We start from the raw sequence: 23,640 nt of genomic DNA on the forward strand, positions 1-23,640 counted from the left end.
ATCTCTGCAGACGCCCCGTTCTTTCACTGGCACCCGAGTCTTGGCGTGAGAAGTGAGCGCTGACTCATCCGCGGGTACTGAGGCCTCAGGACAGCGGAGAAGCGCGGCCAGGGGCGCAAGGTGGGGTCCAGCCGTCGCAGGGCGCACCCAGCCCGGCCCACACCACGCCCTGCAAGACTCGCTGCCCGCCGCCCGGGGACCAGCCCACCAGGGCGCATGCGCCCTCGCCGGACCCGCCCATCCACCCCTCCCTCCCGGAGGTGGAAAGGGGCGGAGCCTGCGGTTGGCCCGCCCTCGACAGAGGCGCGCGGGAGGCAGGGGCGGGCCTTCCGCCTCGCGAGGGGCTACTTCCGGATTCAGTGGCGATCGCTGTAGGAGCGGAGCCGTGTGGCGCTGGGTTAGCGGGCAGGCTGGGCTGCGGCCCGCGCGCGGCGGGCGATGCTCGGGGGCAGCTCTGGAGCCCGGGAGGGCGACGAGGCGGAGGGCGACGGGGCGGGGGCTGTGCCTGCGCCACCTGCCATCGACTTCCCGGCCGAGGGCTCGGACCCCAAGTATGATGGTGAGGGACCGGAATGCCGCGGCATCCTCCCCCTGCCCCCATCACTTTCCTTTCTGGGTGTGCAGGGCAGCAGCGAGGTTGCCTCGGGACCTGGGCAAATTCGGCTGGATCTGGGCTTGAACCGGGGCTGGGGTGGGGTGGGATGGGATGGGGTGGGGCGGCGGCTAAGCTCCACATTTGTTGAAACGAGTGTCTGCGACTGGCTCGTTTGTTTACATTTCTCGTTTGGTTTCCTCTGCGCGGATGTGCTGAGACTTCCCTCGGCTGCTTTCCAGCTGCCAAGCCCTGTGGATTTGCGAGAAGCATGAGCTTTGCAAAGTACTTGAATGGGACTTGGCAGGCCCTGTGCGCTCAACGGTTTGGGTTAAGAGTTTTGATTTGTAGCTTCTCTCGTCTTTTGCTTCACTGATGGGGTAGCTAGAGACTCCTTATACCGAGGCAGTGCGGAAATCACCCTCTTCGGTTTAAAAAAAAAAAAAATGCCCCAGGTTTTTTGAGCCTTTGGTTATCAGGAGATATGGCATAGGGCAGTCAGGTTACTGAGCGTAAAGCGAGAGGTACTTAAAACGTTGACTCTAACCAGTTCAAAGTATCCAATATCTTATTGAAAGCGCAATAGGCTCTTTAATTGCTACCAGGTGTTTGGGCAATTTTAAAAGTTAAATTATGCTGTCAAGAATGAAGACATTGATTCAGGAGGTTTTTACTGTATGGTAGTTCGAATAGGATGGTTACAGAGAATACGCATTCAGTTGAAGCATGAAATAAATATTAACATGTTGCAGCGGATTTAAAGGTGCAAGGTGGGTTGAAAAGGTTTTTAATTTGTTAAGTTCTTCAATTTTCGTCCCTAATATTACCTGTAATTCCTGACCCGAAAGGGGGACAAAAGCAGACTGTGGTGGTAATTTAAGTAGGCCATTAACAGAGGACAGTTGTAAGATAACTTTTTTAATGGACAAACTGATTTTTTCCACACGTAAGGTGGTCTGTTATAGTGCTCAGTAGTATGCAAAGTATTATGTCATAGGAAACGTCCCAGCTGCAAACACGCAAGTCTGTGTTTTCTGTAACGTTGTGATAAGGTTTTCTGCAAACTAAAGATTATTCTTGAAGGGAGTGATCGTAGATAAGCTTTGAAAAATTTCCTTCTCCTAGATTACTAATAAGACTGTTGTGTTTACATATTGCCTTTTCTGCCAAAGAGGCTCAGAATGTCTAGACATAACTTATCTTTTTATGTGAAAAGTAAGATCTGTGAAAAATGTGGTTTCATTTTTAGTAGACGTAAAAACAGACTAGTTGAATGACTTCTGAAAGGTCGTCCGTATGGCGTGAGGAGTCACTCTGACACTTAATGGTACAGTCAGAAAATTCAAAAGGCAGTTGTAACTCTAAAACCTTTGTTCTTCAATTTATTGTATAGGGTTTCTCCTAGGGCCAGCATCAGCCTTTGATCTCTCTGTTTGTTTGCTTTTCCTGTGGAACAGCCTGCATTAAAAGGAGGGCCAACAGTCAGCCCATTGTCAGACTCATTAGTTTTTCTTCTTTCATCTGATGCAAGTTTTTCAGAATTTTTGCCTCGATTAATCCTCCAGGTTCCTCTTTCATTCAATAATGGACGACTTGGATCCTGCTTTCCTGAGGGGACTGAATGAGGTGATCCCTTTCCTGTTTATCTGCTCCTCTCGTACTTGGCAGAAGTCTAGAACTGTAATTTGCCTAAGATCTGTGTCTTATTTCTTATTCTTTTATGAGAGGACTTCACTTCATCTTTCCTTTTAGCCACTTTCCTTTTCTGCTCATGACTAGAACTGTGAAATGGGAAACTTTAACTTTCAGCCTTCTTTTCCTTTCAATGCTACTCCTTTCTGCATTAGAGTGTCTATTCACTGGTCTTTTTTTTTTTTTTTGAGGAAGATTAGCCGTGAGCTAACATCTGCTGCCAGTCCTCCTCTTTTTGCTGAGGAAGACTGGCCCTGAGCTAACATCCGTGCCCATCTTCCTCTACTTTATATGTGGGACGCCTGCCACAGCATGGTTTGCCAAGCAGTGCCATGTCTGCACCCAGCATCCGAACTGGCGAACCCTGGGCCGCCAAAGCGGAACGTGCGCACTTAACCCTCGCTGTGCCACCGGGCCGGCCCCTCATTGGTCTTTTTAAAGTTGTCATTTTCTTGATTTATTAGGTTCATTTGACTCCACTGACCAACCATTCTTTTCTTCTTATTAAAAACTTGAATTTTCTTACTATAGAGAATAGGAAAGTATAAGGATATAAAGAAGCAGAAAACCCTCCTAACTATAATCTCACCACTGTTAACAAATCAGTATACAAAAACATTTTTTTCATATTACAGAATATGTTGAAAATATCGAAAAACCTCGAAAAGAAAATTTAAAAATCGTAATCTTATCACCTAGAGGTTACTGTTTATGTTTTGGCCTAGCTGGAGACTACTTACTTGATGAAGTTTGCCTTTAAAACTATTTGTCAAAGAAAAGTATCATGAGTGGATTAAAGATTTCTCTCTGATTTTATCCAAATAAGATAAAAATTTAGAGAGATCATTCACAGAAACTTAAGGAGTAAAGGAAAAAGAGGGAAAGTCACCTGTGCGCACTTTCCAGCGGAGAGCTCACTCCTAACAATGGGACTCATTCATTTGCAAATATTTACTGAGAGCTGCTGTGTGCCAGGTAGACTAAAAGGGCATGTTCGCTGTAATTTCATTCCTTTTACAGATTCTCTCAATGTATTATTGAAAACTGAGGGGCAGAGGTTGTGTCTGTTTTGTTCTTTCCATTCTTTTTGTGTGTGTATATGTATATAGCTATAAAATAAACGTTTTAAAGTTGTGGTCATAGTAGTAGGATAAACATTTTACGTTCTGCTTTTTATTTATTTTTTTATGTTCTGCTTTTTAAATGTCATGTATTAGTATTTTCTTGTGATGAATTAGCATTTAAAAACATTGTTCTTAAATGTTTCTTAAAATGACTGTCACATTCCATACTAGCATTTATTTGGTCTTTGTTCTATTCGTGGAAAATAGGTTTTTTTTTTTACCATTAGAAATAATAATGTTTGACATGTATATACATAGATCTTTGTTACTGTCTGATTATTTCTTTAGAATAGATCCACAGAAGTAGGATTTGCTGGGTTAAAGAAGTACATTTGAAAAAAAATGTTTTGATACATTTTGCTAAAATGATGACCAGAAAGGTTGTGTTGGTTTGTATGAAACTGTCTATCGCAAACATATGAAACTATCTTACCTCTCTTTTGTTAGTATTACTGTTTATAGCCTGCTTCTTTGACTTGATAATGAACTATTTGTGATTATCTTTCTATACAGCATCATTTCTAACAGCTGTATAGTATTCTATGTATATAACTTAACACATTTTCAGTATTTTAAAGTATTATGCTGAACATCTTGTACATATATATCTGTTGTAACTTGTTTAGTTATATTCTTGGTATGTATTTCCAAAACTAGAATTCCTGATGGAGGTTTCACATTTTAAATTCTACAGTGTGTTGTCGAAGGTCGCAAACACTTCTACTCCCTTGTATTTGAAAATGTCTACTCTTCTGTGTCCTTAACAATACCAAGTATTCCAGGTTTTAAATAGTTACCAGTCTGGTGGCAAACTCTGGTACTGTAGTTATTTAAAAATGCGTGTCATTAGTTACTAGTTATGTTAAACCTATATGAATTTTTTTTTTAAGATTTTATTTTTTCCTTTTTCTCCCCAAAGCCCCCCAGTACATAGTTGTATATTCTTCGTTGTGGGTCCTTCTAGTTGTGGCATGTGGGGCGCTGCCTCAGCGTGGTTTGATGAGCAGTGCCATGTCCGCGCCCAGGATTCGAACCAACGAAACACTGGGCCGCCTGCAGCGGAGCGCGCGAACTCAACCACTCGGCCACGGGGCCAGCCCCAAACCTATTTGAATTTAAATTGTGTTTCATCTTCTTCTCAGCTTGTAAGAGCTCTCCATACATTTTACTATCTTTTCTTTTTCTTGTCATATTTTGTACAGTTATACGTACTGTACCTGATTTTGTGATTCATATTTTAACTTTAAGATATCTTTCCATGGAGAAGTTTTTACATGGCCACGTTTTCCATTCTTTTTCTTTTCTGTACTCAGACAATAAGCGTTCGTTTAAAATGCATAGCACATGTCCATACATGCAGGTCTTTCTTTGGCCGCCTATGGTTCAGAGAGGAAACTGGTGAATGAAGTCTGGATTTGAGAACTTTGGCTCCTCCAGAACCCTTAGTACTTTCTAGAGGAGAGTAGAATAGACGATTTGAAATGGGGCTGATGTCAGCAGGTATAGGATATATGGTCCCAGTTTCTGCAGGGCGTTTCCTGTTGGGTGGTTCATTAGCTCTCGTCCTTCCTCTGACAGCCTCTCTTACCAGTTTTCACTCATTGACACCTCCATCCTCCCTTTGCTGGGGGTTTAAATCTTGGCCAGTGATTTCTTTCTTGATATCTCTGGGATCCATTCTTTCCTCCCTGTTTCTGTCACTTACCTCCTTTTGTGGGATCATCCTAACTTCTTGTTGACTGTTACATGCCTCCTTCCAGGCTACCTGTCACACATTTCCAGAAGTTTCCTCAAAACATTTTTTTCTCGTTGTGTTTTTGGCCTGTTTAATAATATGTTAAGTGAACAAGGAGTGAGAACTTAGGAGCTTCAGCTTTGAAGTGCCAGCTTGACTGTCTCCTTGGTCTTGTATAGTGGAAACAGGATGGACTTGGGAGTTATTCTGATCTGCCTGCTTTAAGTTCCTTGAGCTCTCCTCGAGATCAGTGTTCTCATCTGTAGAATGAGAATGGTAATCCTCACCTTTTACTCCTTTGTGAGGATTAAGTGAAATTGTGCGTATTAAACACCTGGTGCGTGCAGAGCACATGCTCAGAGTAGAGCTTCCATCCTTCCTCCCTTTTCCTTTCTCCTCTACCAAACTTCTTTCTTTACTCCTGGGACTTGTCTGTTCTCTCGAAGGAAGGGAGTCATCCTGTTCCCGCTTGCTTGAATGCTTATTTATTTCTACCTTTGCACACATGATTACAACACCATTACTACCCAAACTTTCTCCACTCCCCCAGTGACGTCTTTCTGGTAGTCCTCCAGTGTCCGGAATTCTACTCAAAACTCGCTTCCAGAAATTAGATCAACCCCACTCAGCTTAACTACTGTTTGTTTTTAATTTCCTTAAGTTTCAATACTTTGTATTTCCTTAATTAGAACATGCCGTTTTGTTGTTATGGGATATGTTTCCCGTTTATTAACGTTTTTCCCTTTTCTGATTTTCAGAGTCCGATGTCCCAGCGGAGCTCCGGGTGTTCCGAGGACCCCTGCAACAGCCGGCTTTCCCCTTTGCTGTTGCAAACCAACTGCTGCTTGTTTCTTTGCTGGAACACCTTAGCCATGTGCATGAACCAAACCCACTTCGTTCAAGACAGGTGTTTAAATGTTAGTAAGAGTACATGTTGCCAAATAAAACTTGTAAAAGTACTATATTGTTTAATGCTGCGGGTCTGAGAAACAACTAGTGTATGAAAATTTGAAATAAGTATTAATAATCCACATTTCGTAAATTCGTTTTATATTTTCCTATAGGTAATTCCCTAGGAATATAATCACTGGGGACCCCAAAAGGTTAACACCCATCAAATTGTGGGTATTTACATAAATAAAAGGTTGTTCTTTTGTATTTATGACATAATTCATTTAATTTTTGAAGATCTGTTATGGTGTAGTTGGTGAGCAGGTAAACAAAAATCACAGATCTTCATTCTGAACCAATTCTTGACCAGAGCCCTGGAACAGTTATGTGTTGTGTTGTCGAATAGGGAACTGTTTTTTTCTACACACTGAATACTTCTGATGCCAAATATGAGGTTTTTCCCCACACCGACCAGTTCTCTGATGCTGAGCATCCTATGCTTAATTCAGTGCTGACACTGTCTACCTGGAATTAGTGTCAGATCCCACAGTTAGGGGCTCAGTCCCACAAGGCTGCCCTCATTTCAGATGCCAGTGGCAAGTAGTGGGTCCCCAGAGTCCTCAGGTTACCCACACCTGTGTCCATCTTGGCTACAAATTGGGGATTTCCACTACCCCCTCCTCAGGTCTGATAATTTCGCTAAAACGGCTCCCAGTACTCAGGGAGACACTTAGGCATATCTGTTTATTATGTAATAAGGATATGATAAAGGAGACAGATGGATAGCCAGGTGGGGAGGCACAGAGGGTAGGGTCCAGAGCGCAGGAGCTTCTGTCCCTGTGGAGTTGGGGTACACCACTCTCCCAGCATGTGGATGTGTTCACAACCCTGAACTATCTGAACCGTGTAGTTTAGGGATTTTTCTGGAGGCTTCATCACGTTGGCATGATCGATTATTGACTCTTGATCTCCAGCCCTTCTCCCCTCCCCGGAGGATCGGGGGGTAGAGCTGAAACTTCTAAGCTTCTAATCGTGGCTTGGTCTTTCTGGTGACCAGCCCCATCCTGAAGCTCTCTAGGGGACCCCAGCTACCAGTCATCTCATTAGCGTACAAAAAGACACTTTAAAGAAATATTTTATTGAGGTCATATTGGTTTATAACATTGTGTAACTTCAGGTTTACATTATTCTTTATCAGTTTCTGTATAGACTGCATCGTGCTTACCACCAATAGTCTAATTTTTATCCACCACCATATATATATATGTGCCCCTTTACCCCTTTCGGCCACCCTCCAGCCCTCTTCCCCTCTGGTAACCACTGATCTGCTCTCCTTATCCATGTGTTTGTTATCTTCCACATATGAGTGAAACCATGTGGTGTTTGTCTTTCTCTGGCTTATTTCGCTTAACATCTCACCCTTGATGTCCATCCATGTTGTTGTGAATGGGATGATTTTGTCTCAAAAAGACACTCTTATCACTCTGGAGATTTCAAGTGGTTTTAAAAGCTCTTGTGTCAGGAGCTGAGGTCAAAGTCCAAATATTACAAGAAAAAATGCTCCTAGCACCCCTATTACTTGGGAAATAACAAGTGTTTTAGGAGCTGCGTGCCAGAAACCAGAGACGAAGACTAAATATATTTCTTCTTATACCACAATTGTTGAGAATGTTTGATTTCATTCCTGCCATGAGTTATCTGTATGAGAAACTTGAGCACAAAAGTGAGCAGAATTAGAGATTATGGCATTTCTGGTTCAGCTCATCGTGGAGACCATTGTGGCCTCTTGAATAATTCCAACCGCAGATTCTAAGGGTCATTTCTACAAAAGAAGTCTTTCTAAGTCTTGTTTGGTGTTGGAAATCCTCAAACTTATAGATGCTTTTATGTGATCTTAGAATGTAATATTTTTAGTTAAAGGTCGATTGTTTTGGTGAACTTGATGGGACGTGAAAAATGGTAAATATTATTTGTACAGTGTACACTTATTGTTTTCCTGAATATGTGGTGGGGAGGTGGGTTATACAAAAGGGACTGTTCTTTAGGTTCCAGAGCATCGGTACCTGGGGATTATTGTATTGGGCTCATTATCTAGAAAAGCCGATTATATATAGTACTCTTGCTCCTAATTAAAGCAAATCTGTGAATCTTGCTGATTTTAAGATATTTTTGAATTCCTTGTATATATCCTTTTTAGATGACTCAACTTTTTTTTTTTTTTTTTTTATTAATGTTATGATAGATTACAACCTTGTGAGATTTCAGTTGTACATTTTTGTTAGTCATGTTGTGGGTACACCACTTCCCCCTCCGTACCCTCCCCCCACCCCCCCTTTTCCCTGGTAACCACCGATCAGATCTCCTTCTCAATTAGATGACTCAACTTTTAAACAACATATATTTAAATGTTTTTGATGAGATTGAGTTAGTTGATAATCTAAATGGACAGTTTTCCATATAGAAAGAATATTCTCTATGGTGTTTGTATTCCTTGAATGAGTAAAAACCTAGCACTTTTGTAGAAACTTCTTTTTCTGAGAAGCCTGGAATTGTGACTTCAGACTTGACTTTCCACCTGGCATTTGGTCTGTATGCGCACCTCTTATGTGCTCTTTGTATATTGGTTAAAGATACTCTGCAATCAAAAACAACAGTTACTGTTCACTTTTGTTGTCAGTTCTGATCATTTGCTTCCACTTCTGCCTTTATGATCTCATCTTGTTGTCTGTCAGCAAAGTGTAATGTGTTTGAATGTTGGAAGACTGCTGTGGTTACGTTTTTTCTTGCCTTTTTAAAAAATGCAGCTTAGTACTTTACTGATTGATCAGACATGGTGGACAAATGACTCTTAAGCATCAGATAGGTAATTATGGATGTGCTCCTGATCACTGAGGGTACCACCTGTTCCCTCTCTTTTAGAGACCCAATCCCCAAGTTGTAATGTGTGCATAAACGTAACTTTTTTTATTATAGAGCTATTTTTTTTCCGGAGGCTATTATTGCTCTTTGTTTTCTGTCTACTCTTTATAAAATTGCCATTATATTGATGGCCTTTCTCATAATCGTTTTTCGTATTCTCTTTCTAGTACTTTGTCAGACCTTCATCAAGATGGGCCTGCTGTCTTCCTTCACTTGCAGCGACGAGTTCAGCTCCCTGAGGCTACATCACAACAGGGCCATCACCCATTTGATGAGGTCGGCTAAGGAGAGAGTTCGTCAGGTGAGCGCTAAACAGTGTCCTTCATGTATGACAAGACACTGTAAGTTCAAGAGAACTCTGTTTTAAAGCATTGTGAAATCCTGGTTATACAACAGCTTCGTAAGAATGTAAACTTTAATTTGCTTATTCAACAAATGTTCACTGAATGACAAGCACGTGTTAGGCTCTCTTGTAAGTGCTGGGGTTCAAGAAGTGAACAAAACAGACAGAAATCTCTCCCCTCATGGAGCTTATGTTCTAATGAGGGGCGGTAAACAATAGAAGAGAAAAAATATATGTAGGGTGTTAGATGGTTGTAAGTGTTAAAGAGAAACCTAAAGCAGAGAATGGCCTTAGAAGATGTGTGAATTTTATGTAGAAGGTTGCCAGGAGGGCCTCCCTGAGACGGTGTTGGTGTCGTTTAAGTTGGGAGCCGAAGTTGAGAGAACGAGGAGGGAAGGCGTTCCAGGCAGAGGAACCATAACTGCAAGGGCCCTGAGGTCACAGGGTGCTTGGCCTGTTTGGGAAGCTGACAGGCAGGCTTTGGCTGGACTAGAGTAAGCAGGGGGAGAGGGTGGGAGAGGAGGGGCAAGGAGTGCAGCGAGACAGACAGATGGAGTAGGAACTGAGACCATTTTAACATCTTTGGTTTTTGCTCAGAGTTTAAGATGGGAAGCACTGCGGGATTTTGAGCAGAGGAGCGACATAATCTGACTCACCTTTTAGTGGGATCGCACCAGCTCCTGTGTTGAGAGTAGACGGAGGAGAGCAGGGGCAGAAGCAGGGAGACAGTGCAGTTGTACAGGCGAGAGGTGATGGGGGCTCGGCATGGGTGGTAGCAGTGGAGGTGTGAGAAGCGGTCAGTTCCTGCATATATTTTGAAGATGAAGTCAACGTTGTTTGCTGATGGAGCTCCTTGGTAAACACTCAGCTTTCTCAGTGGATAGCAAGAATACCGCTCTTTTGGTAGTGATCTTTTGGTTAAGAGAGAAACAGTTTCCCTTGTAAGCTCTTAAGTAATATTGAAAAAGCCATTGGGTGATTTTTGGTTTTTTTTGTCCTAATGTTGTCTGAGCAATTGGGACTATTCACATGACATTGGATTTTGATAGATTCCTTATTCCCTGGAATTTTTAAAACGCTTTTTCAAAGTAACTCTTTGCTTTTAGGATCCTTGTGAGGATAATTCTCACATCCAGAAGATCAGGTATGTGTTAAATACTTTCTTGATTATACAGAGATTATACAAACTATCCAAAAGCAGTCAGGATTAAGAATTTATCCTGAATTAATCAGAAATTTACTATTGAGGTGAAAAAAATAATGTACTTAGGGTGTTTTATGAAGATTAAGAACTTTGTTCTCAGCAGTTAATTACTGCTCCACGATTTGCTTTACTTGTCACTCCGTCCTCTTTGATCCCCTGCTGCCCGTTCGGTGTGGGTTCCGTCAGCCTCACCCTTAATTCAGGCTACTGCTATCCAGGCTGGGTCAGGGGCACACCGTTGAATTTCAGCTGTATGTGGGAAATGCTAGTTTTGAAATCTGTAACTGGTCTGAATCATTAAGAAATATAAGTAAATTTATTGCTGAGCTCAGCTAATCCACGGCTGCCTGTTACTCATCCTTAGGATTCCTGCTCTAAAACTTCGATGCTAATTTCTTAGTGAAATACTAATTACTGGTAAAATACTTAAATTAGATTCATGATCCCTTTGCTATCGTTATTACACTCTTGATTTGCTGAGCGAATGTTTTCTTCAGAGAGAAAGAAAAGTTTCGTTTTAGGTCATCCTTTCCGAATTTCCACAATGTCCTGATTAAGAGGTTTGGCCGGTTGGTAGTACGGTGAGCATGGACCATCCAAGGACATTTTGATTCTCTCCTGTTGTCACATTGGTTGACTGTTTGTATTCAACTTTCAGGTCAAGGGAAATAGCCTTTGAAGCGCAAACGTCACGTTACTTAAATGAATTTGAAGAGCTTGCGGTCTTAGGAAAAGGTGGCTACGGAAGAGTGTACAAGGTTGTTTTCCACACGTTTGCTTTGACCTACTACGCAAATAAATGTGTTTTGAGAAGTTGTTTTCATTAATATTATTTAAAGTGCTGCAAGGAAAGTTCCTAGAAATCATAAATATTTACTTTTCAGTGAGATTTGTCTTTTATAGGGAAGGGGGCAGGTTCACGTTTTTTCCTAACTACATTGGTAGTTTAGGTGGATTCTGGAAACTTTGAGTTTTTGTTCTCTAGTTAATTTTTATTAAAAATGTATTACTGGGGCCAGCCCTGTGGCTGAGTGGTTAAGTTCCCACGCTCCACTTTGGCAGCCCAGGGTTTCGCTGGTTTGGATCTTGAGTGCAGACATGGCGCTGCTCATCAGACCATGGTGATGCGGCGTCCCACATGCCACACTTAGAAGGACCCACAACTAAAATATGCAACTATGTACTGGGGGGATTTGGGGAGGAAAAAAAAGATTGGCAACAGTTTCTTTATTCAGCTGGAATTTAATGGCACAATATACTTTGTCTTTTCCTCTACTTTTTAGGTCAGGAATAAATTAGATGGTCAGTATTATGCAATTAAAAAAATCCTGATTAAAGGTGCAACTAAAACAGATTGCATGAAGGTATGATTTAAAAAATTTATTTGTTTTGAAAAATTGAGTATTTAGGTCCTTTTGAAAGAGTTACATGTTTATGTGTGTATATATTTGGCAAATGGTGGTATGGATTGCCAGTTTACTAAGAATGGGGACAGTAAAATAAACATCAAAACTAAATTTTTTTTTTAAGCTACTTCAGATTGACCATATTTCAGGGTCATTGCTGGGGAAATTAATTTTTTAAGTAAATTATTCACATACAATACAACTTGTTATGAAAAAAACGTGAGCTGAATTCGGATCCCAGTCTTCTCCCTGACATGCCATGTGGTCCCGGGCAAATGACCTAGTCCTCTAAGCCGCTTCTGTCTCCCGCCTTTGAAATAGTGGTGACAACAGGGGTTTCATTTACCTTGGAGGACTGGACTTCCTCATAGGCATCAAATGAGAGAATGATTATAAATGAGTTATGAGAAGTAGGAAGTGCTGTATGCACGTAAGCTATTTAGTTGCTGTAACAATTGCTATTTGTCTCTCACAAAAATATTCCCATTATCTTAACATAGTTTAGATTTTTTGGGCAGACGGCTTTTTGTTATTTTGCTCTGGAACAAGGTAGTATTTGGGACCATGAACGTGTAACAAATTATCAGTAAAAGCCAGAACTGAGTGTGTTTCTTCTTTAGGTACTCCGGGAAGTGAAGGTGCTGGCGGGGCTCCAGCATCCTAATATCGTCGGCTATCACACCGCTTGGATAGAACACGTGCACGTGGCCCAAACGCAAGGTAAGCCATTTTTGATGGTATAGTTGAAGGGCCAGCAGACTTTAGCCAGGGGGCCAAATCTGGCCCACGCCTATTTTTATACATCCCACAAGCTGAGAATGTGTTTGTACATTTTTAAATAGTTAAAAGGACTCAAAAGATTAATATTTTGTGAAAATTTTATGAAATTCACATTTCGGTGTCAATAAATAAAGCTTCTTAGAACAGAGGCTCGTTCGTATGTATTGTCCGTGGCTGCTTTTGCTCTGCAGCGGCAGCCTTCATAGTTGCAGCAGAGTCCCATAGGGCCCCAAGACCCTAAAATGTTTTTTTTTGTTTTAAGATTTTATTTTTTTCCTTTTTCTGCCCAAAGCCCCCCAGTGCATAGTTGTGTATTCTTCGTTGTGGGTCCTTCTAGTTGTGGCACGTGGGACGATGCCTCAGCGTGCTTTGATGAGCAGTGCCATGTCCGCGCCCAGGATTCGAACCAACGAAACACTGGGCCGCCTGCAGCGGAGCGTGCGAACTTAACCACTCGGCCACGGGGCCAGCCCCAAGACCCTAAAATGTTTACTCTCAGGTGCCCTACAGAAAGTCTGCTGACCCCTGCTGTAGTGGAACAGCTCTGTTTCTGGGAGTTCCTAAAATGTGCCAGTCATTGGAGTAAGCTGCTTGTGTTGTATTTTGCCAGAAAGTCATGACATTTTAGACCTGAGGTCTCATTTAGTATTATTTGTGTATTTTAGCTCTGCCTTTGACTATAAATTAGAAAACTGGGCTTCTTGAAGATTTTCTGTGGTTTTTGTTCAGCAGATAGGATTTCTCTTCAGTTGCCATCCCTGGAAGTGATCTCTGACCGGGAGGACGAGAGGTATGTGGACTGCTGTGTGCCTTCTACACACCGAACATTACCCGCTGTCACCTGCATTGGATTGATTGCCTTCGCTTTTTGCTCCTAGCTGCCCAGGAGTGTTTTAGACTTTCTTTTTGCTTATTTTCATTACAAAGTGTTAAATTATTTCTTCCTCTTAGATATTTTCTGTCAGTGTTTTACATAAATGTTGCTGCTAGACAGATTCGATGCCATTTTTTTCAGGAGTTTACCAGCGAGAGTCATAGAAACCTGAAGGAACTGTTGAGTTACTCTGGGTCTTTTTTCACATTGATTTTTATCTTTACTGTGTTTTTTTTTTTCCTCCAGAGATCAGTATGATGTTAAAAATGATGAAAGTAACGGCTCATCCATTATCTTCGCCGAGTTCACCCCAGAAAAAGAAAAATCCTTTGGAGAATCTGGCGTGGAAAATCAGAATAACAGATTGGTGAACTACACCAGCAATTTAATCACAAGAGACAGTGAATTTGAATCATCCAGTGAGCTCCAAGGAAATGGCTTGGCTGATTTGTCTTCAAGATCCATTCTTGAGCATCAGCTGCCCCCTAGGCATAATTCAGACTTAGAAGAGAATTTCACGTCCACTGAGGAATCTTCTGAAGGAAAGTTAAACTTGTTGGGGCAGACAGAGGTAGATTACTTCCCACAGCCTGCTGATGTAATGCTTCCCCGTGATGATCATATAAAAGACTGTGAGACTGTGATTAGCTGTGGCCTTCCCTCTTCCTCAGCCGACTTCCCACCTTGCACTCCTCCCTCTCTGCTTCTGCCCTGTGTTCACTCTCTTCTTCCCACCATGTTCCCTCCTGACATCCAGCCCTTGTATTTCGTCATCCCACCTTCAATTAGTTGACGCCCCCAAATCCTCTTCTGACCTCCCTGTCTGGTCAGTTCCCCCTCTGGGTATTCTCGTATGTGTACCCCGGAGTTGGAAGCATCGTTCGCAGTCTGTTTCTGATGGACGTTAGCATCATGCTGTAAAAATGTATTTATGCAGAAAGGTTTCCTCTGTTGTGGAGCATGGCTTTAGGAGAGTGTCCTGGTAGGATCACCAAGCCAGTTTTCTTCATGCTCTGGCTGAAGGTTACGCTGATAGGCTGGTGAGGCTCCACGTACTGTCACCAGCATTGAGTATTAGTATTAAAAAAAGTGAACATTAACAGTGTCTACATGTGATCTGTCCAGTTGGGATTATAAAAATATGCCTTCTACATATACGCACACAGAATTAATTCTTCTTGTTCAGGAATATGTGGCTCTGTGAGGGTGTTTTTATGTGAAGCATAAACTTTGAACAGATTCACCTGAGTACCAAGGAGCTGAGTCTGAGGGATTTTTAATCAGAATTGTTTCATTTCTCTGATGAAATGTGGAAAATTCTCCTGAATGCCTAAATGAGTGGGCTCCAGTGAGCTTCATTTTTGCTTACCTTCGCCTTGAGCAAGTTACTCGTGTGTGCGGTGTGAAGCCAGCCAAAGTGTATATATACTTTGGGGTACACATAAAGGAGTAGAATACTGTACAGCCATTCTTTGATACTTTATCTGAGCTGTCAAAACTGTTTACGTCGTGAGCAGACCCGACAGTTTCAGGCCCAGTGGCTCAGTGTCACATTTGAGAGCTCCTGCCATTTGACACCTGCCTCACCCCAGCTGGGCCCACCCCTGGCCCCCTGGATCATGACACACCATTTTGTATATGGCTTTACTTCTCTGTCTCCCTCCCTAGACTTTGGGCTTCTTGGGCAGGCCTGTGTCTGTCGTCTCTGTCCTCAGCCCCTAGCCCTATGCTTGGCCTAGAGTGAGCATTTGTTGACTAAATGCATAACGTGAGCAAATCGTGCAGTCGGGAGCCAGCGATGTGTCCCCCCAGGTGCAGTACCATCTCATGCTGCACATCCAGATGCAGCTGTGTGAGCTTTCGCTGTGGGACTGGATCGCCGAGAGGAACAGGCGCGGCCGAGAGTGTGTGGACGAATCTGCTTGTAAGTACCTCGTGGGTCTGCGAGCACTGGGCTGGGAGATGAGGATGGAGTTAGAGCTGCCTTCTGCCTCCAGCTGCTTTGGAGTGGGGAAAAATTCACTTCTTCTAAACCAAAGAAACAGTTAGCTTATTTCAACATTTTTCAAAAACAAATAGGTATTTGGAAGTTAATTTTCTCTGTGATGGATCGTAGTTTGTTGGTTTAAGTTGTACTATGCTAGAATTTAGGTTAATGATTTGGGGACTGTAAAAAATTTTTTAAGGAAAAAACTTACGTGCTTGTTCTGTTTTATTTTTTTAACTTGAAAATGTGGTACTCTTACCAAAAAAACCAGAACACCTTTAAAGAAACCCTTATAGAAGGGTATGTGGTGTGAAACTTGTCTCCGTCAAGATCCAGCTGTGCCTCCCTCCCTGCAGTTATATATCCTCTGGAAATCCTCTGTTAGGTTAATATTTTTGAATTATAACACTGGTTCTCAGCTTAGGCTGCACATTGGAATCACCTGGGGAACTTTTAAAAATAAATGTTGTCGATGAATAAGAATAACTTTACAGTAGAGAAACCTGACAGACACCACCTCAGCCAGTGATCAAGGCCAACCTTGACAGTGCGAAGTCGTGTTGATAGATGCGCCCTTGATAAGGTGTGGTGAGAAGGGCACTGTATCTCTGTGGGCTTCCTCCCAGAAACCCATGTCCCAGCCCTATCCTGAGAGAGCGTCAGACACTTCCCCACTGAGGGACGATCTGCAGAATCCCTGCCCGGTGCCTCTCGGAACTGTCAAGGTCATCGTAAGCAGAAGTCTGAGAGCTGTCACAGACCTGAGGAACCTCAGGAGACAGGACACCTGAATGTAATGTGGTGTCCTGGGTGGAATCCTCGAAGAGAAAAAGGACCGTAGGTAGAAACCAGGGAAATCTGAATAAGCCGTGGACTGTGTCAGTATTGGCGCGTTAGCTGTGACCGACGTCCCATGCTAAGTCAGATGTTAATGACAGGGAAAACAGGGTGTGGGGTCAGTGGGAACTGTCTGTACTGTCTTCTCAATTTTTCTGTAAATCTAAGACGGTTCTAAAAAATAAAGTCTGTTTTTTAAAAAGGGCATTGTCTGGGACCATACCAGTCATTTTTATATAATTGGTTTAGGATAGGGCGTAGCCTTTGGTATCTTTTTTAAAGTTCTCTTGATAATTCTAATGTGTAGCCAAAGTTGAAATTCACTGTATTAGATTATCAAAATGGAGGACACAAGTGACCTGTTTTTAAATAAAGGCTAAAGTAAATATCCATCGTTAATCATTTGCTTTTCACTTCTGATGATACTGTATCCCTTTATTTGATCTAAAATGTAGGTCTGTTAACCTACTCGAAATCTTAGACTGGCTTCCAGGGGAGTCAGAAACGTAACATCGCCCTCCAGTGGCTTCTTGACGCCCCTCTGTTTACCGTGTAATCAGGACGTGCCAGGCTTTGCTCAGTTCCGTCGTGGCAGGTGTGTGGGGACTTTTCAGTGCCCTGGGAAGGGCACTGCTGCTCTGCCTGCTGCGTGGGCATTGTAGTGCTCTGTGCCGATGTCTTTATGGCAAGGAGGCTGGTTTACTGCAGTCCTGCATGCAGTCAGTCTTTAAATTTCCTTTTGCCGAATGAGTCCCTAATGAAGGACGGGCTGAGAGCTCTGATTTACGCCATCCAGTACAATAAGCCTGTCAAAGCAGTGAAGGCAAGATACGTATGATACTGCTAGCACGATGTGTATTTTTCTTGTAAAAATATTTTAAGAAGTTTTAACTTTGTAGTATGCTAGCTCTGTGTATAGCTCTCCATCAATTACGTTTTTATGTTAGTCGTTCCCAGCAAGCCCCTGAGTGATCGGCTGCCTTTGAATACTGGCTCTAGTCCTGACCGGCTATAAGGTTTTGGGCAGGTTAGGGAACTGGTCTCAGTCTTTTTCCTCACCTGTTAAATGTGGGTCGTCCCCATTTTGTGGGGCTGTTGTGAGGATTCGAGCCGGCAGTGTGAGGAAGGTAGCACTGGGCGAGTGGAAACTGTTCTCTCTGGGTCCGGTCCGCGTGTGATTACCGAAGCCTCTAACAGTTGCCCCCCACTGGGGTGTGTTAGGTGTGTTAAATTGAGAACCACATTGGACACAGACCAAAGGAGGGTAGTTCTGAATAGTTGTGAAAATCAAAAAGCCCTTCTTGAATTTCTACCCAGACAGGAGGTTAGTCACTTCAGTGTGAAGGGGCGTCATAGTGGAGGTGCTGGTAGTGGAGCCATTGTTTTTACACACACACAGACACACACACACACACACACACAGTTTTCTGTTTTCTCAAGTACTTGAGATCTCTAAGTTATAAGCTAGATAATATAGAAGGAGTGTGTGGAGCCAGCCCTGATGGTGTCTAGCTGTTAATTTTGGTGCTCTCTGCTTCGGCGGCCCAGGTTCGGTTCCCAGTTGCAGAACTATACCACTCATCTGTTAGCAGCCGTGCTGTGGCAGCGGCTCGTATAGAAGGACTTACAGCTAGAATGTACAACTATGTACTGCAGCTTTGGGGAGGAAAAAAAAAGAGAGTGGATTAGGTTTGAGCTGTAGGCTCATTCAAGGAGGAGAAGGGAACATGGAGTGTTCTTGTGCTTGAAGGTAAACAATAGGTTTATGATTTAAAATGACTGAATAGAGAAGAGCTACCAAGTTCTTATTATATTACTAAGCTTACTTGGCTGGAAAACTCTAGGATTATTTTTGTTCATCAGTTTTTGTTTGTTGTAGTCCTACAAAATCTCTCCACTCTCTAAATTCACATGTTCTCACATTAATGGACGAAATAATTGATTTATTACCCCCCTGCCACGTATTTCATTTGTCAGTAAATTTTAGTCCGTTGTTTGTAATAATGTCTTTAATCCACAGTGGCCAGGTTTTAGATTTATTAGCATTAAACCGCAGGATGTGAAGGGTTGAAGGGGACGTAAACAACATCTGATTGTTTACAAAGTAATTAATACAGGGGCTCTGAGTGAAGCGAGATGTCCTCACTTTCTGGTGACACAAAGTCCATTGCCTGTTGGGTGCCAGTTTGTGATTGTTTCTTTGCTAGCTGAGGAGCCCTCCCTGCTAATTTTTAGTTTGAAACCATTTTGGAGTGTTAACTTTGTTGAAAATCGGAATGTTATGTTAAACTTAATGCGTTCAACATTTAGATGTTAATGTAATGAGTAAAAAAAATTAGAGAAATAAACCTTTTTTTCTTTTTTACTTCAAGGTCCTTATGTTATGGCCAGTGTTGCAACGAAAATTTTTCAACAATTGGTGGAAGGTGTATTTTACATACATAACATGGGAATTGTACACAGAGACCTGAAGGTAAGGGGAGGCTAAATGCTGTTATCAGGGTTGACTTGGCGCGGGTTCATTGACTCAAATGAGATTATGTGCCTTAGTTCATTACCTTAGGAGCTTATCATTACTTTTATATAAGACGTCATTCCATAGGTCCAAAACGTGAAAACTTTAGATTGAGTTTAAAGGCAGTAATCTTTGAGCATTTGGAAATTCTCTGTTTTTCAGGTAGTAAGTATGCTCTGAGTACTAACATAATTGATGATGCTAAATGTATTTAATGCTGACAGAAATACTCATATATTATTTCACCAGTGAGGTAAAATCGGTTTCAGTAATTATCCGTCTTAAAGGAAATTTAACATGGGAAATTTTTTTCTGCTGTTTTAAAAATCTATAATGACTATTTGAATTTTTATTCTCTATCCAGACTATCCAGAAAGAGAGAAAATATATTTACCTTTTTGGCTGAGAGTTTTAAATTAATTTGCTTACTTTTTGGGCAAAAATTAAACCATGGGAAATGCATTTAAAAGAATATTTAGGAACAAAAAGTTAATAGGCAAATCATTTTATTTTTCAAAAGAAATTTAAGAACCAATAGTTTGTACATTTGGGATGTATAAAGCAATGGGTTAAGTGTTTTCTGGGTGCATGTCTAACCAGAAAATGCAATTTGAGTTACTGAAACTCCATGGCACTGTGAAACTTCGAGATCTTATTTCAAGAGGTAAGCTAAGTCATAATAACCATAGACAGAATTCCATATCTTCCCTGGGAGAAGTTGCTTCACGTGTTGTTTGTATTTCTCGCCATAGATATTTCTGATGTTTCTTTTACAGATATCCTCTAGGGATAAGGGTTTTTGTGATAACTTTATTAGGGTTTCCCTTAAGAGGTGGAATTCTGGGAGCATGATTCCTGCGGGTAGAGTTCCTTGGTTGTTGGTCAGTCTCAGAGGGTAAGAGCGGTAAAGTAGCCTGGCCAGAAGCACCGTGTCTCTTGTATTGGAGCTGCGCTGAAGGTACATATAGATCGGAGATTCCCCGTTTCTTGTTAAGATGTTGACATTTGCTTCAAATTCGAGCAAGAGGTTGATTATTGCCTCTCTGCCTCCAAAACATGCCTCGTGCATCGCGGTTTGACCTTCGTGGTCTTGGGCATTTACTTTGGCTCCGTGGATCAGCAGCAGGCGGATGCAGCTCACGCCCGCGGCCAGCAGTCGGCCAGCTTTCCCTGACGCGGTACACACCGCCAGCTTAAGGGCCGTGTTCCCCGTGGAAGACACGGCGCAGTTCACGTTGGCTCCACAGGCGATCAGCGTTTCCATCATCTCCTTGTTCAGTATGTCTGCAGCCATGTGAAGGGGCGTCATGCTGGATTCATTAATAGCATTGACATGGGCACCATTTTGGGCTAAAATGGAGAGGACTGGATAGGTCCCATATATTATGGCCAGGTGGAGGGGTGAATGTTTGTTGCTGTTGTCTACTCGTGCGTTCACCTGAGCTCCGTGTTCACACAGAATGCGGAGACACCTTACGGCGTTGTTCTGAATGTCTGTCAGGATCCTTTGGATCCTGTTCCCCGGTTTTGTCCACGTGGTAGAAGTGATGGGCCAGTGCAGGAGCATCAGGTGTAGTGCCGTGAGGCCTCTTGTGTCCCTGGAACAGAGGTATTGATCGCAGGTTACCGCAAATTCACAGTGGGAATGGCTCTACTCGAAGAGTTAGTGCTACAGAAGGCAACGTTTATTTAAAGTAATGCCCCGTAATGACTTGAAAGAAGTGTTTGAAAATCTGCACTGCTGTTAATTTCTCAGGATATCACAGCATTTTAGGGGGACAGGGTGGTATGTGTCACAGCATGGAGGGGCTTAGCTTCCTCCAGCAGCTGTCTCCATGTTGGTACTCCTGCTGGGGCTGCGACCTCCTCAAGGCTCTATCTTAGTGATTTCTGCACCCCAGCGCCTCGCACGGTGCTGTGCTGAGGCAGCAGCCGTTCAGTAAAATCGTGAGGACTTGAGTGTGATCTGGTGTTAACAGAGAAGTGAGCCACACCTCGGTGCTTAGTGGCTCCCGTCTGCTCGTCTGCCTGGCGTTTTCACCTGCGTGTGTCGGGAGAATGGAGGACAGGGCGTGAAGCTGGAGAGCTGCTGTCACTGTGGAGTTAGTGACACCACAGCTGCTTCATTCCCTGCTCCAGCCCAGGTGGAACGAGCGTTTTACAACCTGGCGCTTGTCTACTCCTTTCCTGAAACCTCTCAGGATTGCCTCCAAAATTCCTTTATGTTGGCAGAGAAAAGGGAACCTATGACAAACATCCGACTGCTCCACCGGAATGAGAGATGGTTTCAGTCCCCGTGTTTATTTAGTGTGAGGCCCTGCGCTAGGGCTGTGGTGAAGCAGCAGGCAGGCCCTACCTGTGCAGAGCTGACAGTCTAGCATGGAAGACAGTAAACATATTTAAACAGCTGAGGAAATATGGCAAGTGGGCAAAGTCCTAGGGAGGTGTGACAGCCTCACCCGGGGACAGCCTGCGGTTTGAAGGGTGGGAAAGGGTGCGCTGAGGATCCCCTGAGGAGGAGGGGCCGACGTGGTGATGGCCATCGTGGAAAGACTGAGAGGACCTGCAAAGCTGGGGTGGGGTGCGCCGTGTGGCGCAGGGGGCGGGTGAGAGCAAGACAGGTCGGCTGGGCTCTTGGGAGCGTGGTTAAGGATTTGGGCTTAACTTTCTTTTAATGTGGTGGGGGCAAGAAGTTGTGTTGTTTTTACGCCATGTGATTCTTTCGTTCATTCAGGTACTGTGTGTTGGGCACTTACTAAATGTCAGGCCTTGGGTTAGGTGGTGAAGATACATTGGTGAGCAAGATAAACTTCTCTTTCATGAAGCGTACTTTCCAGTGGAGGGACATAAATAAGAAAATCCGTTGCCTCTTTGCATTTTCTTGTTTTTCACACCTAACGTAGGTTGTTAACCTCCCTGTGGGCTGTGACGAGGACTTCGTGCATTTTCTACGCCGCCATTGCTGTGCGCTTAATACTCAGGATGCTGTATATGGGCTGACTGGTTTGTGTTCCTGCATTATTTCCAGTTTTTCAGTTTCTCATCTAGTCAGTAAAGAAATGAGTTCGTTCAAACATGATAATTTGTAGTCCATAACCCGTCAAGAATGGATGAGTCCAGACAGGACTGGAAAAAGGAACATCTAAGTCATGCCTATCATTTGCAAATGGTGGCCTGTCGAGTTACCTTACCTTACTTCCGGGTCAGCGCCGTGTTCTAACAAGCAAAGCAAGCTCTGTGCCTTGCGGTATTCGGCAGCCAGGTGAATGGGGACAATGGACTGCATCTGCTTCAGGGGAAGAAACCAGTACACATTACAAGGAGCCCTGGGTCGTTAGAAATAGTAATGGTGTTAGCTTGCTATTTCAAAGGAAACAAGTGTGTTTAGTATCTCATTGGTTCCGTATTTTTCTGGTATATGCATTGAAATTTTCCTTTTCTTTTGCGTGTTTTAAATGACCCCAAACCGGTGAATTACATATTCTAAAACCTGTGTATTATATAAATGCAAATTTGTCAAGGCAACAGAAATAACTTACTGAAGCTTTGAAAGTGGATTCTTGTGAAGAGCTCGTAGTGTTAAAATTAATGGTAATTGCTGTCAAGTCACTTAGTTCTTTAGTTAATCCACAGGGTGATTGACAAGGAGGTTTGTGTTTTTTAAAGCTTTGCCAAAGTCATAGTATCAGTAGTAAAACCTGCCTTTTCAGGGTTTCAAAGATAAACCAGCATATGTTCTGTCTATGATTAGCAGAGCTGTTTATGCCAGTTCTTCAAATATATATATATAAGTAGTGGCTTTACAGCATGACTGCGAGATAAGGGAAGGGGGTGGGGTAAAGGAGAGAGTGACTTTTTGAAAACAATTTTAGTTATAAAGGTGCTAATCGTTGCATAAAAATTCAGAAAATGGAAAAGGAGAAAAAAAATTTCATCACGTGGAAGTAATCACCATTGGTTTATTTGAGAAGATGACATTAATGTTCTTCCAACCAAATGAGCTCAGACTGATTGCTCGCATCCGTTTGTGTGTGATAACTGAGAGGGAGACCCTGCAGACTCAGGGCACTGCTCTGGATGGCAAGTGTGCTTGAGATGTGCTGCCGAGCCTCGGGCCTGGTGGGGGCCAGTGAGGTTCGATCAGTTCCCGAGAATGAGGTGGTGTTCCTTCCGAGGCATCACGTCTTTTTTAAAAGCGAGCAAAGAGCGGGTACCTGGCTCAGAAGTAATCTGTAGCTGGAGGAGTTGGCCAGAATGGTCATGGGCTGGTTGACGGGGTGGCTTCTTAGAAGCCCCTGGATCGCGGTGCAGTCTTCCCTCATGATGGCTTCGTAGAGTTTGCTGTGCAGCGCCGCACATGGGTCTTCTTCTGGCGACTGGCCACTGTCCGCCACCTGCTTCCTGCTGCCTCTCCTGGGTATGTTACCCATGAGAAGAGCTTCAGAGTGAGGACTTACGAGTTCAGGGGCAACCTGTTACGGAATCAGCCAGTTTCAGTGTCTTTATGATTCCTTCAGTCCAGTTCTAGAACTATTCTAGAATTGTCGAGAATTGTATCCGTGAACACGATGCGTTTTTATATTAGAGCCAGACTTTTTCAGACTTTGCTCCTGTATCATGTAGTGCCAAGTATAAGCACGGCTTTTAGGACGTTCTACTCAAGCACAAAAACTCACCCAGATTATCTTAATTAACGCACAAGATCATTTCTGTTTTCTCTTCCCATTCAGCTATAGTTTAA

At 43.0% G+C, this 23,640-nt stretch overlaps 2 protein-coding genes across 4 annotated transcripts in view; one reads left to right on the forward strand and one right to left on the reverse strand.

Annotated features, from left to right (window-relative positions):
• The first annotated feature begins 275 nt into the window (after positions 1 to 275).
• The window catches only part of EIF2AK1 (eukaryotic translation initiation factor 2 alpha kinase 1), a 28,902-nt gene continuing 5,537 nt past the window's right edge, over positions 276 to 23,640 (forward strand). The window contains exons 1-11 of one of the 2 annotated variants that reach the window (XM_005598524.4): positions 276 to 559; positions 5,902 to 6,060; positions 9,121 to 9,254; positions 10,403 to 10,440; positions 11,159 to 11,258; positions 11,784 to 11,864; positions 12,527 to 12,626; positions 13,416 to 13,476; positions 13,807 to 14,131; positions 15,373 to 15,484; positions 18,757 to 18,857. In XM_005598524.4, the coding sequence (XP_005598581.2) occupies positions 439 to 559; positions 5,902 to 6,060; positions 9,121 to 9,254; positions 10,403 to 10,440; positions 11,159 to 11,258; positions 11,784 to 11,864; positions 12,527 to 12,626; positions 13,416 to 13,476; positions 13,807 to 14,131; positions 15,373 to 15,484; positions 18,757 to 18,857 (1,332 nt within the window). In that variant the 5' untranslated portion in view covers positions 276 to 438. The remainder of the gene's footprint in view (positions 560 to 5,901; positions 6,061 to 9,120; positions 9,255 to 10,402; positions 10,441 to 11,158; positions 11,259 to 11,783; positions 11,865 to 12,526; positions 12,627 to 13,415; positions 13,477 to 13,806; positions 14,132 to 15,372; positions 15,485 to 18,756; positions 18,858 to 23,640) is intronic. The other variant, XM_001493925.7, reaches the window with a different exon arrangement.
• On the reverse strand, positions 19,388 to 23,420 carry ANKRD61 (ankyrin repeat domain 61). Of its 2 annotated transcripts, none has more exons than XM_003362687.4 (3): positions 23,114 to 23,420; positions 22,091 to 22,188; positions 19,388 to 20,497 (listed from the first exon to the last, which is right to left on the reverse strand). In XM_003362687.4, the coding sequence occupies exons 1-3, from the start codon at positions 23,327 to 23,329 to the stop codon at positions 19,552 to 19,554; spliced, it is 1,260 nt and encodes a 419-aa protein (XP_003362735.1). In that variant the 5' UTR covers positions 23,330 to 23,420; the 3' UTR covers positions 19,388 to 19,551. The 2 variants fall into 2 exon arrangements, with proteins under 2 accessions (XP_003362735.1, XP_023511025.1); XM_023655257.2 differs by having other exon boundaries at positions 19,389 to 20,497; positions 22,091 to 22,185.

This window comes from Equus caballus, chromosome 13 (assembly GCF_041296265.1).
Source record: "Equus caballus isolate H_3958 breed thoroughbred chromosome 13, TB-T2T, whole genome shotgun sequence".
Taxonomy (NCBI): domain Eukaryota; kingdom Metazoa; phylum Chordata; class Mammalia; order Perissodactyla; family Equidae; genus Equus; species Equus caballus.